The following is a 14,483-nucleotide window of genomic DNA, read 5'->3' on the forward strand; positions in this document are numbered from 1 at the left end:
CATCACCATCATATGCTAGTTTCTGGTTCTTTCTAGCACTAGCAGTATCTGTCCTCTCTTGGCTCATACAAGAATGGCAAACCACTCGTTCTGTGGACTGAAGATGTCTGGGAGAGTCATCAAAATCTGGATGAAAAACTGTCCTTTCCAGCAGTGTCAAAACCTAGGTCAACTGGGCATGCTACCTGCGCTGTTTCTCAAACCGGAATGGGCATGCCAAGGACTGCATTTTAACCCTGGGACTGGGTGAAAATGCAGACCCTGACTCAGCAGGGCCGGGATAGGGCCCGAGACCCTGCATTTCTAGTGAGCGCCCACGTGATACCAAAGTTGCAGGTCTACAGCCTCTGAGTAGTAAGAACAGGACTTTCGTAAGTAGGACTTTTGTTGCTGTTTGCTGTTGTTTAGTCGCTTACTTGTGTCTGACTCTTTTGTGACCCATGGGCTGTAGCCCACCAGGCTCCTCTGGCCGTGGGATTCTCCAGGCAAGAATACCAGAGTGCACTGCCATTCCCTCCCTAGGGGATCTTCCCGACCCAGGGATCGATCCCTGCATCTCCTACACTGGCAAGTGATTCTTTACTACAGAACCACCAGGGAAGCCTAAGAATTTAGGGTACGTATGACAAAGAGACTCCCGTACCCCATCCCACACCAGTGGAATCCAAATCTTCAGGCCTAGGAAGATGTATGCTTTAAGAAATACCTGTGACGTTATCATCAGGAAAACTGAGAAACCCTGGTCCAATGGGTAATGCTGGAGTTGGCCAGCTTTTTCTGTAAATGGCCAGATGGTAAATATTTCACTCTTGGTGGGCCATATGCTTTTTGCTGTGACTACTCAAGCCAGCCACTGTAGTGTGTGAAAACAGCCACACACTACATATCAATGAACAAGCCTCACTGTGTTCCAATAAAACTTTATTTACAAAATAAGAAGCTGGCCAGATTTGGCTGGTAGGTCATAAATCGCTGACCTATGTAACATCAGATGCCTCAACACACATGGGAAAAAAGTAATCTGACACTTCTGAAGACAATTTGGGACAATTTGACTGCAGATTCGCCAAGACAATCTAATGATGAGGGAAGATTTAGAGCCACTAGTTTGTTCAAGTGCTTCAAATCAAAAGAAATATGAAAGAAATTACTTGATTTTCAAAGTACAAAAAAAAAAAAAGTTGACATGAGGAAGAGCTATTCAGAGTCATGGGAGCTAGAGCTTACTGTTTAAATGTCTGGCTCCAGAGGCCTTAAATATGAATATGAAAATATGCAAAAAGTTAAACGCTTGTGTAACCGGAAGAGTTCTGAAAGCAAGCTTCTAGAATGTTAGCAAGGAAAGCAAGAGCACAACTATTTATTCATCATCAGAGAAGTTAGTTAAGAAAGAAAAAAGGAGAAACAAAACACCAGGCATGTCCACAATTCAGAGTTCCTTGCCTTTTGAAAACAGAGGGGCCAGTCAACATAAATGTTATTGTTATAAAGTCAGATCCACAGCAATACGTCAAAAGGCCACAAATCGAAAACAGAGACTTTGTATCAAGCGAAAGTGTCTGGAAGTCCATGAGCCCAGCAAAAACCTTCAGGGGCTATTTGAAGGTGGCTGCCAGCTGAGAAGTGTGGAAACTGCAAGCAACTGAAATACGCGGGGCTGTGTCAATGAATGAGGAGGAAAAGGAAGGTATCTCCTGAGGACAGAAGGCAGGTTAGGCCTCAGAGAGAGAGAGGTTACTCGACCTGGGTCACCTGTGGCTGTGATAGCAGCTTCAATAAAAGAGGCTGCACAACCCAGGATCTCTCAGGAGTTTAAAGAAACCTTTCACCAAATGCTTAAGGAAACCCTGGAACAAATATTTAGAAGAGCTATGCATCTGAGACATATTCAAGTTATAAAACATCTACTAATGGTGGTTGAACTAAAAGCAAAAAGCTGGGAAGGATCAGAGAGAAGGACTATCTCTGATACGGACTACAGAAGGACAGCTGAAGCAGAATAGAGACCAGATGATGTGTTCAACGAGGAAACCCAAGATTTATAAGGCAGGAAGGAAAGCCAGGATACAGTTAAAGAAGAGTATGCCTTGTTTTACATTTGCCTGTGTGCAAATCCTGCACGGGGTCCGTTTTTGTTCTCTACGTGCTGTTTCAGACGGTTAGTGATTTATATTTTGCAAGCCCTCCCCACCCACCCTCCCTTTAAGAGGAGCCGAGGGACTACTTGTCTACCTTACATAGGGAACTCTGGGATTTCCCTTTAAATATACTGATGTGCACACAGTAGGTAAGCCAATACACTGTTGAAGTGAATTTAAATCCAACTTAAAATTTCTTTTAGGAGCACTGACTTTAATTGATCATAATTAAGTATGCAGTTCTGTGCTGAATGGAATCTCTTAAGTCCTGTTTTATAAACTAAAAGACAGTCTTGAATTTGCATTCTCAACTATGACACGAACCAGTTCTATGACCCTAGAGCCAGTTCTATGACCCTAGGTCACTTATTTAATCTTAATGAATCAACTTCCTCATCTGGAAAATGGGTATAACAAACCCTGCTGCTTCCCAGTGGTCACGTGGCTAAAACGAGACATCACTCCAAAGGCAAGAGTTTAGCCAGTTGCTTGACACAGGGACAAAAAAGATTAAATGTGAGTTTCCTTCCCCTTCCCTAGTGCATCATAATATAATGTGATATTTAGAATTTTAATTCATGCAATTACTTAAGTAGTAATTGCTATTTGTATTTACATAGCTGCTTTGATCCAAGAAGCTCAAAGGGCTTTACTAAATTTAGCATTTTAATAAATGTTTCATTTGCATGGCGTTGATTTTGTTTACCCACACCAAAACTTGAAATTTCTTAAAGCGAGATTGTCAAGACAGTTGAGAAAAACAAGATAATATCTTTGTGTCTACAGGTATCCCAGGTGGAAGTTTTGTCTATTTACCAAAGAAGTCAGGACGCCCTGGTCCTGCGGAATGAAATGACAGGGAGAGACATGGATGTGCCTGCCTTGATCTGCGGCTCTTGAGCTCCTGCCGGAACTTCCTCCCCACCACACTTCTCCTGGGCCTGACAACAGAGGTATGTCGACTGCACCAATGAATTTATATATATATGTATATAATCAGCACAATAAACATTATTGAATTCTCGGAAGAAAATCAAAGCACGGAGTGCAGCGCCTGTGCTGAATTCTAATGATGCGGAAGGTCCGCGATCGCACAGGGACAGGATCTTAACAAGCCTTGATTTGAGCGCTGGCATCCGCCTCACAAATCACATGGGCTGCTCCTCCCCTAATGATGCTGAATATTGATACATGTCTCTACCCCGCACAACAGGGAAGTGGGTTTCCACTGGCAATCTTTACCAAAGTGTGTGTGTGTGTGTGTTTTTTCTTCCCTTCTCTACACTCAAGGGTTTACCCTGAATGATTTAATTATAATTTTCCTTGTGTAAGACAAATTAAAGAGGAGAGTAGGAGTGTCGTGCCAAGCACATTATTTATCTCCTTAACAGATTGCAGCTCACCAAACCCCAGAGCTGCTGCAGCAGTGGCTGCTCACGGGAGCCCAAAGGATGCACGGGGGCAGGCGGCGGGGGGAGGAGCCTTCCACAAGCATGGAAATCCGACTTTGAAAAGCAAACCGCAACTCTCACAATGCTACCTCGGGCCCTATGAATTGTCACACGGAGTACTCCCAGCTCCTTTCGGAAAGAATTCTTAAAGCCGGTACCCCAAGATACAGCTCCAGGAGCAGCACTGGGGGTGGGGAATATTACGTAGAAACCAAGGGAGAGCTTCAAACGAGATACATTTCACAAATGCTCCTGGTGAGAAAGGGATGGAACTTCTCAAAGGGACTCCTGAGACAAATGACAACTCATTGTGTAAGGGAGAACGAATTGTGAGAGGGATAACTTTAAAAAAAAAATCATTTCCCACTATTTAAATAGCAATATCCCCCATGGGATTTTAAAGTAAACCATCAGATGGTAAGACCATAAAATATTCATTATTAAGTCCCTATATACAAAGCTAACTAATAATTCAATTTTTAATGATCAATTCTGTAAGTTTGTAACTTTTTGACTTATCTTTAACCTAAGGTGCTCTGCTCATCTCTCTTATTTGTCACGTTCAGTTAAAATGTGATTAGAATTTGATTCAGTCCAGCCATGTCTAGGAACCTACCACATAATATAAACTCAGAGGTCCCAGAGATTAAGTAGTAGCATGTAGTTTCATAGTTGCTTCTTCTTTGCATGTACAGTTGGAGAAGTCAGCCTGTTTCTACATCCAGATTAATGCTCAGTGAAATCTGAATTCTTTCCTGATCCTTATTCTAATGCTGGCAGGTAGTATAATGAAGATTAAGCCCAACTTTTGTGCAGACACATAAGGACCACAAAACGAGAAATCCAACAAACTTATTCTCCTGGCATTAGACTGTCTCTGAGATCCATTTACTTTCAAATGCACCTTAAGACATGAAAAGGGCTATTCTTCTCCTATTTGCCTCCTTGGTAATCTACTACCTGACTCCAGATATATAACCTTTTAGAATGAAACTGAGCACAGTGCATCTAAACAGGGAGAAATTTCTGTGTCACAGGAAATCTGTGCAGGCTCCACAATGGCCGACGAGATTACAATAAATACTTTAAGTGCATCAGTTGGCATTTTTCACTGTATGGCCCCCTTCACTACCTATGGATAAAGATGTAATTCAATTCCTTTGCTGTAAATGGACGGCATCAACCTCAGGACGCCAAAAGCAAGCTGAGCAAAGGACGACAACCTAGAACCTTTTCTTTAAAAGCTATCGAAGGTCTAGGGTTTTTTTGTTTTTTTTTTTTAATTACAAAGGCATTCTAAGACCTTATACAGCAAGAGCTAAGACTGGTCTCCAGACATACAAACCTATCCTCACTGGAAACAAAAGAAGTCACATTTGGTCCAATGTCTCCAAACTAATTTTTACTGTCAACCATTCTATTTTTCAAGCTCCTCTAAACCAGTAGGATAAAAGCATCTTTTAGTTCTGCTGTGTCTGCCACAGAAACTCCAAAGTGATGTCAGAAGGACAGTTGCAAGCTTTGGCTAAAACATATATAATCTCATCTCCAGAAACCTCTCATGGTGTTTGGTTTTGAACATGATACACACACACCAACACATGCACAAATATTTAGGTACTATTTTCTGTGATTACTAAGCTCTAAATGGATCAAGTACTGCTGGTATAGAAATATACCACATATATATATGTGTGTACTTGCTTAAGTGAAGAACACAATTAAAAAATCTTTCACTTGGTCCCTTTATAAAAAAAAAAAATTTTGGTTTTCCTGAATGGAAATGACATTTGCTATCACCTACGACTTTTAGGTTTTCTTTTCGTCTGTGCGTGGACACTCTGCATACGAGCTACATAGGAAACAGGTTAAAAATACACCAAAAAAAAAGTTTTATATATATATGTTCTACTTTGAAAAAGGACTGAATAGTAGTATTAATGTTTCTGGGTGCTAAGGTATAATAATATGGATTCACAGCTTCCTTTTTAGCACTGTCTGTTCACATGATGTATTTTGGATTTCTCAAAATACCTCAGCTTCAACTAACATCCAAGTGAAGCTCAGGGCAATTTAAAAATATAAAGTGTTAACTTCCAAAGAGGAATACAGAAATTGAGTCAATGCTAGAATACAGACCATGATCAGGATAAAGAGGCTCCGTATGTCTGTGTGTGCATACACGTGGACCCCTTCCATCAGTCCATCCTGCAAACCTTCACTGACAGTCTATTTAAAAAAAAAAAACAAACCCAAACACTTTGGGGACACAACGGTGAAACAGATGGGCTCCCTGTCTTCAGGGAGGGAACTGCAGAGGAGTGTACGTTTTACCTTTTCTCAAACTGAAATTCAACACAGCCTACAGTAGACACTGCTATTTCCTTAGAAAGCACGTAAAGACAAGGAAATCGACTTGCATGCAGTGGACACTTGGCAGAAAGAGGAGGCCTGGAAGCCCAACTCATCCAAAAGAGAGATCGCAAGACTGCCTGGGTTCCTAAGCCCAGGTTCCATCTATGTAAGTGCTAATTCCACGTTGAAAAGGTGACAATAATTAGATGCTTCACACCCACACCATATTGAATACATTCTTAAGTAATTATACGCACACTCCAGTCACATGGATCCAATTAGGGATCACCAAGATAGATACGGCGAGGAGAGGCCACCCACCCCTCCGCCTCACAGCCAGCTTCGGACACATCTCAGAGTTGCGTTCCTACCTTTCCCTTTTGGGAGTGTGGACTGACAGCTGTCCATTGGTAGAGGCATGTGGGTTCATTATTAAGGAGGTCTTGGAAGGTGCAGAGGAAGAGACACACGTCGTGGTCAGATCCAAGCTGCTGTGATTGTTGCCCGTGGCTTCTTCTGTCGTATGAGCGCTTGTCACTTCTTTCCAGAGCTGCTGCAGTTCTGTTGGAATCATGCCTGAAACAAACAAATTGGATAATTAAATCAATTAACAGCTAATTCCGTCCTCTTCAAACAGTAATTAAATCAAAGAGTCAGTAAACAAAGCCTAGTGTTAGGGGTTTTTTTGGTGCATGCAGTTTTCTTTTCCCTTCCCTCTCAACTAAGGCAAATACGGTAGGAAGGAATGGGTCCTCCACCTGAAGTGCCCTCATCACACATAAAAGACTCCCATGAAAAGGATTCAGAACACAGCTATTTTTTGCAAAGACTGTATATGCCTCCATCCAAACTGTTGTTTCTAGACCGCTGGGGTAAAAAAAAAATGTAGATAGATGTTACTGTATTTTTAAACACAAAGAAGGGCTCAAAATAAATTTGTTCAACTATACTATTATGACAACATGAACCACAAAATGAGTAATTTTTGTGCTTAAGTCTTAAATGATGACAAATAGCTTTGTTATTAAATATAGTTTTTATTAATCACTTTTAGACATAAATTATGAATTCATATCGTCTTCCTGAAATGCTTTTCAACTTTTAACAGTCAAATTGATTATACTATGATTATTTCATTAACACACCTATCTTCCTCATTAATTTTGGTTTCTTGTACCACATGCTTAATTGATGGATGTGTCTACTGAAAAACTGTATAACTTTTTATACAAGTAACACTATTATTACTGTCATTTCTTAGATCCATGCTAATGAACCACTGCAGAATGAAATGAAAACGTGAAAGAAACTTGGAGCAGTAAAGTGGTCTTGCTCTTTAAGGGGGTCAGAATGGACATGAGTCTTGGGCAATAAGTGTCACCTTGTTTTTTTCCTCCCAAGAAGAGATTCAATCAGTATGTCAATCTCACTATTGTGGGTACAAAGCCTTTATTCTGGCGGCATGCCTCTACAGCCCAGGATTTCCAAATCTGACCTCAAGGCATATTCTAGTGCATGCACGCACAGAAGAAACATATTCTGAATGGCAGCTGACAACAACCACCTAGGAGGACAACTTGGAAGAAATCACAAAGCCCTGACATCACGAGGCAATGCCGCATTAGAACTGGACGTCTGGATCTCAGTTCATTGTTTCCATGAACTGGAACCGAGCTCTCCTAGGAAGCCTGCCATTTTCTGACTGTATAGTAGGAACTGGAATAGGCATGTTTCTGACCAAACCTAAGGTACTGAATTTAAAAAGAAGGCTGTGTGCATTATATTCATTTGAAACACATAATAAAAAATGCCAAGGTCTAAATTTAATTTATTTTTGTCATTTAGAATACAATGGATAGATAATCATCTCAACGTGATCAGCCAAACATCTTTACTTTGCTAAACTGTTAAAGATTTTAATTATGCTAGCATTGGAGAGCACTGGTCTAATGAGGCGATGGACTCCAGAGAATCCGAGTGGTTAAGAACTGTGAAATGAGTCTGATAGGATTTTTTTATATTCACCGTGGATCGTTTGCATATCAAAGAGGAGTAAATTATTGCACAGCAGACCAATAACCTTCCCCGCCTTTCTGAGAGGAGCGTTAACAAAAACAGTTGGTCTCTCCTAACGGTTCTCCAAGAAAATGTTCAAACGCTTGAGTCTTTGCAATTAATATATATTATAAAAGAGGCCTCAAATGATACATTAAGTGGTCAGATATTCTTCGAATGCGTCCTCGACAGCCAAGTCAGTTTTCTTCTTCCTTCATAAAAATCAAATGCCAATTATATTTTGATGGATTTTGTCCCAAATGAGCATTTAGTTATTAGGCATATTCAATTATTACTTGTCCCCTGAAATTAAACCTCGGAGGCAAATTAAACAAAGGGAAAGGTCACCACACAATCCTGTGTCCAGTTCTGCTGCATCTCGGCTGTTTTTTTCCAACACCTAGTGAGGTGATGTGCAGGGCGGGCTGGTAGCTAACAGGCCGCCACTGATGTCTGCATACCAGCAGTTACCTGGAAGATGGCTGACCCTCGGATCGCTGTTTATTCAGTGGAAACAATAGTGAATAGGGTTGTCTGTGGATGACGGCACACTGATGTAAAGCCACACAAGTCAACACCCAGTTTTACTTTCTGGGGAGTCGGTACACACAAAAAGAACAAGCCGCCTAGTTTCAACTCCAACTGATTGATTTCTGGGTCAAGGTGCATGGGAGGTGGGTTTCTAACCACTGTGTTGACACTTTCCCTCTGATAGAAGCAGCACTCGGAAGCTGTTTCAAAAGTAAGCTGTTTATCCAGCAAACAAAGACAAAGAGAAATGCCCTGTTACACTTGTTAGGCCCACAATGCACATTAATGTTTCTCTCCTCTCCTTCTAGTCCAATGGGCTAGCAAATCAGTTTCTTCGTCCACAGGGAGAAACGGTAAATAAAATAGTAACTCACTGACTGACAACGAGGTATCCTTCTGGGTCAAATTTCAATGTGATAATTACGGTGAAGAACATTCGCATCAGACTCTCAGAAAGGCAGTCAAATCGGTCTCTTCCATCAATGTTACACCTTGTTAGTGATGTTAAACTGTTACTTCAGTGAACAGTATCTACCAAAGGATGCTGTTATTTGACAACCGAGATCTCACAATAGAATTAAGACAGATAAAAGGTAAGCTAGTCACTCATCAGACTAAAGGGACACCAGATGTCCAGAAAGCGTGCATTTCTTCCAAAATGGTAGATAGGAATAACAGTCCCAAGTTAAACAAACCCATTAACAGGTACATCGGCAGACACGCAATTTTCTTCCAACTGTAGTTTATATTTTAAAAAATTTAAAAGTCAGAATGATATTAAAAGTATATTTCTTTATGGAATTACAGGTGCTAGGAAGATGATATGACTAAAGCCATCAGGGGAAAAACAGACATGCTAATAATATAAAACAGGGAGAAGGCTGTCCAACAGCCCTAAAAACATTTTACAAAAAGAAAGGTCCTTCTGTTTCATAACCTAAAACCTCCAGGGGAAAAAAAGTCTTCAAAATATTACTCTCTGTCTCTTCCAATACTGTGATATTTACATGCACATTTAAGGCAACTTAGCCAAGACCGTGCAGGGATGTAAAAGAATCATGGTGATTACATTCTGAAGTGAGCATTACCAGCATTTTTAACACATAAACCCTGTGCCTGCCTACATGTCTTTTTCCAGGACAACTGGCCCCTTCATTATAAAAGAAAATGCAGACACAGGTTTAAAAAATGTATGCTGTGGGGACAGTTGACAGATTACCATTCACGGAACTCAATTTTACAATCCCAGGTATCACTGGCTCTAAGACAAACAGAGTTGATCAACCTTTTTTTGTCCTTGTACCTCTATACCCAGGTGACCATGTTCAAGGAAGCAGAAAGTTGATTTAAACCTCATAATGACATCAGTTTTAAGTTATCATCTCTCTGATAAAAAACAAACAAACAAACAAACAAACAATGTTGTAGTCCAAAATGACTGAATTCTCCAGCCACTTTGGGCAAGGGGTTAGGGGACACAAAACCAGCCTTTTGATTCCAAGAGAGATGGCTATGACACGGGTGGTTCACTTCACTAGGAGAAATGTTTATATTTGCGTTTATGCATTTTGGGCACACACAAAGACACCCCCTTAGACTATAAATATGCATCTTCTTAATGTTGCGGGGGCTAAAGCGTTAGAGCCGACTGCTAAGCATATCAATCAATGCCATGACTAGTGAATTACCTACCGGTGTCTCTGATATGTTACTGCAGAGATTACACTTCATGCATCACCACATTCATTTCTTTCACATTACATGTGAGCTTGTCTTGTCACTGCCCAATTGCCCTCTTTTGGACAGCTTAACTGATGGACTATAACAATGAACCTTAGTGAGCCCACTTAATAGTATAGGAGCAGTAGGAAAAGATGAGCGAGGCAGAAGCGGAGTCCAGTGGGTGTGTCAGCCCAGCCAGCGATGTTGCCGACAATAAATACAAAGATGTAATTAATGCATGTTATAACATTTTGCAAGCACAGAAGTGCATTAGCCCATGTGTCCTTCCCCCCCCACCCCCGCCCTGGCATTGCTCAGTTACCAGATCTTCTATTTTGACAGCAATGGCGATATTGATTATATACTGCGTGGATGAGCAGTAAGAGCAGGAGGAGGAGGGGAGGCGAGAGGCAAGTTAAAAGAGGAAAATGTCCTGGTCTCAGCATTAAGACATAAAGAAAACCCAAAGAACCCCAGGAGGGACACAAGTTGGTTGTGGTTGACTCAAGAGACTAAAGGCAGACATGACTCAAAAATTACTGAACACACGGCCATGCCTTCATTACCATGAGGGGAGAAAGAGTTTTCATATTTTGAACTGTCTTCATAACGCAACTGAATCCAAGACACCAAAGGTTTTAGCTACCAATCTTGAAGGCACATGTACACATACATCCGAGTCTACCATGGGCCTTGAAGAGGCAAATGAAATCCACCGTACCATGTACAGGACGGAGGAACTGTATTTCAAAACACAGCATGACTCTTTCTTCTTTCCTTCCCTCCTTCCTTTCCTTCTGGCTTGTTCTGAATAATTCATTTGTGTATCACATTACCCAAGTAAAAGTTAGATTTGCTTCAACCCAGAGGATGTCCTAGGAACAGGAAAAGTACTCATTTCTGTCTGTCGGGCAACATCCATTGGAAGAACATGTCAATGGTTTTTCCAAAGAAATTTCTAAATCCATGAAATCTCACTCCTTGTCAAAGAGCTCCAATTCTCAAAAAAGAGGTGGAATGGACAAGTTGCCTGTTCTAATGGGTGTAGAATCAACTTGCTCTAAAACCAACAATCAGGTGAATGCAAGAGAGAGAGATTCCAATAGAAAACCCCCTTGGCTTCTTTAACAGCAAGAGATGAATCACAATTGTCTACCTGAATTTCTCCTTAGATGTTAAAGAGAGACATTTCAAAGGCATTACTACAATTTAAAACAGAGCAAGTTACAGGATGTACAAGGTATCGTAAAATGACTAACGAAAGCCTTCAAGAAAATGTATTTGCGATTCCAAACTGAAAATGTGAGAAGATCTGATTGAAGAGCAGCACTGCCTTCTCTCCTGCAACCTTTTGACCCTGTGACATCGGCGAAGCCTGCAGACCACCCTACGTTGTCATCCTGGCACTCACAAGCCCTCCAGCTTCTGGAAGGGTCCATCACTGTCACCTGAGCTGGTTTTGCCTCTAAGTGCGCATCTGCGTGTTTTAAACAAACAATCTCCTTGATGATGAGCTGAAAGGAGACCCCACTCCCCTCGCCATCACTGCCCCGGAGTCTTGAGAGACCAACGCCTTCTGCATCACCAACGCTTACCTTGAGTAAGAGGTTGCAGGGGAAGGGCGGGCTGCCCTGGCTGGATGGTTAGAAGGCCCTGGCGCTGCAAAGACAGGAGGTGTTGCTGCTGTAACTGCTGCATCTGCAGAAGTTGCTGCTGGAAGGCCAACTGCTGGGTAGCCACCTGCTGCTGCTGCAAGAAACCAGGCAGGGGGAAAAAAAGAATGAGATGGCCACTGCCCAGGGAAGGCGAAACGGGTGGTGGTCCTCAAACGCCCTGTCATCGGCCAGGACTGAGAAGGGTCACCAGAGCCTCGTGGAAGGCTCGGGCTCAAGGCTGCCTTCAAGGGGACAGAACACAGCACCTCTGAAGAGGAACGAGGGGGTGGGTGGAGGCCCTTTCTCCTGCCGGCTCCCACAGAAAGACAGTTTGCCAATCAAGGCAGTTTCTCCTATGATTGCAAAGGCCTGAGTTTTTGCAGTCAGAATGTGGACTTCTAGACTCTGAAACCTGTAATGAGGCACACGAGAAGTCAGGCTTCACCACTTGAGGCCTAGAGGGATTTGAACCCCGAGCCCTGAGCAGTGAAGGAGAAGCTGCCTCCATCCTGCCTGCTCGGGGAGAAGCTCTTAACCACTCTGTTTATCACTTCTGACATAAATAAATGAGAAAAAATCAGACCTTTGAAGAAGAAAAACTTCATCTAATATTGTTAATTAGCCATGACAAACGATGAAATAACATTGTAAATCTTTCATAGAAACAGCCACTAGATTTTAATTACACACATTCATAATTTAGCAAACAACATCGCACTCGGCTGTGAGTGCTTAATATGAAGGACACTTTCAACCGCAGATGCCTTCGCTTGGCTTGAGTTTCAGAAACCCCAACTCTGCTTGCTGGTCGTGCTTCCCTACCTGCTTTGTTCTTGCAAAGAAGGGGCTCTGCGATATGATAAATATCTTTCTGTTGATTGGACAATGACAGGAGGAAAACTTTTGTTGTGTAAAACATCAATACATCATTCCTGTGTTTAGCAGGACTTGCTCCAGCCAAAAAAATTAATGTAGATTTCCTCAGTAATTATCTGAGTGATAGAAAGATAATACAGTGCAGTATTACAATAAATAGAAGGAAATTATCTAATATCCTTAATCTGTGAGGAATCAAATCGAGGTGGAGGTCTTAGCCACATTATGGCTAACAATTATGAAAGAAAAATTAACCCTTCTTGGGGAAGGGAGTTCTGAAACCAGGAAAGAAAAAGAAAAGAAAAAGATTCTTTAAGAAAAGCCACAAGATTTGTTTTCCTGATTCTGAGTATTATTCAAAACATGAGGGAGACATTCCCAACCAAGAGGACTACATAACCCTTTCAGAGCTTCTCATAACTACACTTTACAAACAACTGCATTCACTTAACCTAACACATGACCTTGATCTGATACATCCATAAAATGGTATATATACCAAGACCTTCTGATGCAAAGTTCAAAGGAGGAGAAAAATAGTGGTTTCCTTTTGGTCTCCATGCAGTTTATTTTACAGTAAAAACCATCATTCTCATATTAGCAACCAATTTCAGACTTACTACCATGCCACTGAGAAAGTTAATTGAGTTTCACTCCAAAAAACAAATTCTATACCACTAACAACAAAAATTTAAATAAATTTAAATGAAAAGCCAGTGTTTTCATTTGAAGAACAGCATGCATAAAATGATCCAATTGTTTTCACCCCTTCCCAAGTTATCACATTAATGTAAAACCCAATGATAGTTATATTCATGTCAAAGTGATTTTTTCACTTCTTCAACAGATATTAATTCATGATGTTTTTTTAAAAGGTGGGGGAGGGGAGGAAGAGAAGAAAAAACAACATGGGTACAATAAAAGATCAGGGATTCAGCTCTTGTTGAAGTAAAAAATCTTGGGGCAGGGGGTGCCGGGGCTTGGGGAGGGTGTTTCCTGTCTTACTGTAAATGAAATGTTTAGAAATTCTGTATTTATATAAAATGACTGATGGCTGCTCTGTCGTCTCTGTGGCCATCCCTAGGAAAAGCTCATGAGAGCTGTCCGCGTTTGAAAAGCCAGGATATAAAAGTATACAAGGCCCATTGTCCAAAGAAAGAATTTAAAAGCAACACTGGTTGCCAAACTGCGCTCCCCACCCAGTTACCAAACACAGGATACGAGTCCGTTTGTTTACTTCTCACAATTGAATGCATACAAAAAAGGTCTCCGCGCAGTCCCCTGGACAGGTCAGTAGTCAGTGTTAAAATGCTAAAATGCCCTGATAAACCTTGCATTTCGGATCCCCTCCCTAGCACTGCAGTCAAAGGTCTGTTTTCCTTTCTTCGGCTCCTCCCTACCGCCTAACATAAACTGTCATAACTACCCAGGACAAACGGCCCTTTTAAAACAATCAACTTAGCCTACCTCGCCCGCACAGGATGGGATCTTTTTTTGTGGCCTGACTTAAAATTAACTCTGCCTTCGCTTTTCCACACCCGTCCTGTCAAATAGTAATGAGCCGTCACCTAAGAACTAGCTGTATGGGGCTACGGAGCACCCATCTTCCCAAGAAGCTCTCAGGGCTGAACTCAACAACTCGAGGCAACTTCAGGAAAAAAGAGACTAAAGTATGTTGTTTTGGCCCAGGATCAAGTATC

The 14,483-nt window shown here is 41.5% G+C and overlaps 1 protein-coding gene across 10 annotated transcripts in view; it reads right to left on the reverse strand.

Moving 5' to 3' along the window:
- The window catches only part of FOXP1 (forkhead box P1), a 616,998-nt gene that overhangs the window by 76,311 nt on the left and 526,204 nt on the right, over nt 1-14,483 (reverse strand). For all 10 annotated transcript variants that reach the window (XM_043443253.1, XM_043443252.1, XM_043443246.1 and 7 more), the window contains 2 exons: nt 11,848-12,001; nt 6,316-6,520 (listed from right to left, as the gene is read on the reverse strand). In XM_043443253.1, coding sequence (XP_043299188.1) covers nt 6,316-6,520; nt 11,848-12,001 — 359 coding nt within the window. The remainder of the gene's footprint in view (nt 1-6,315; nt 6,521-11,847; nt 12,002-14,483) is intronic.

This window comes from Cervus canadensis, chromosome 22 (genome assembly GCF_019320065.1).
Source record: "Cervus canadensis isolate Bull #8, Minnesota chromosome 22, ASM1932006v1, whole genome shotgun sequence".
NCBI classification, from domain to species: Eukaryota; Metazoa; Chordata; class Mammalia; order Artiodactyla; family Cervidae; genus Cervus; species Cervus canadensis.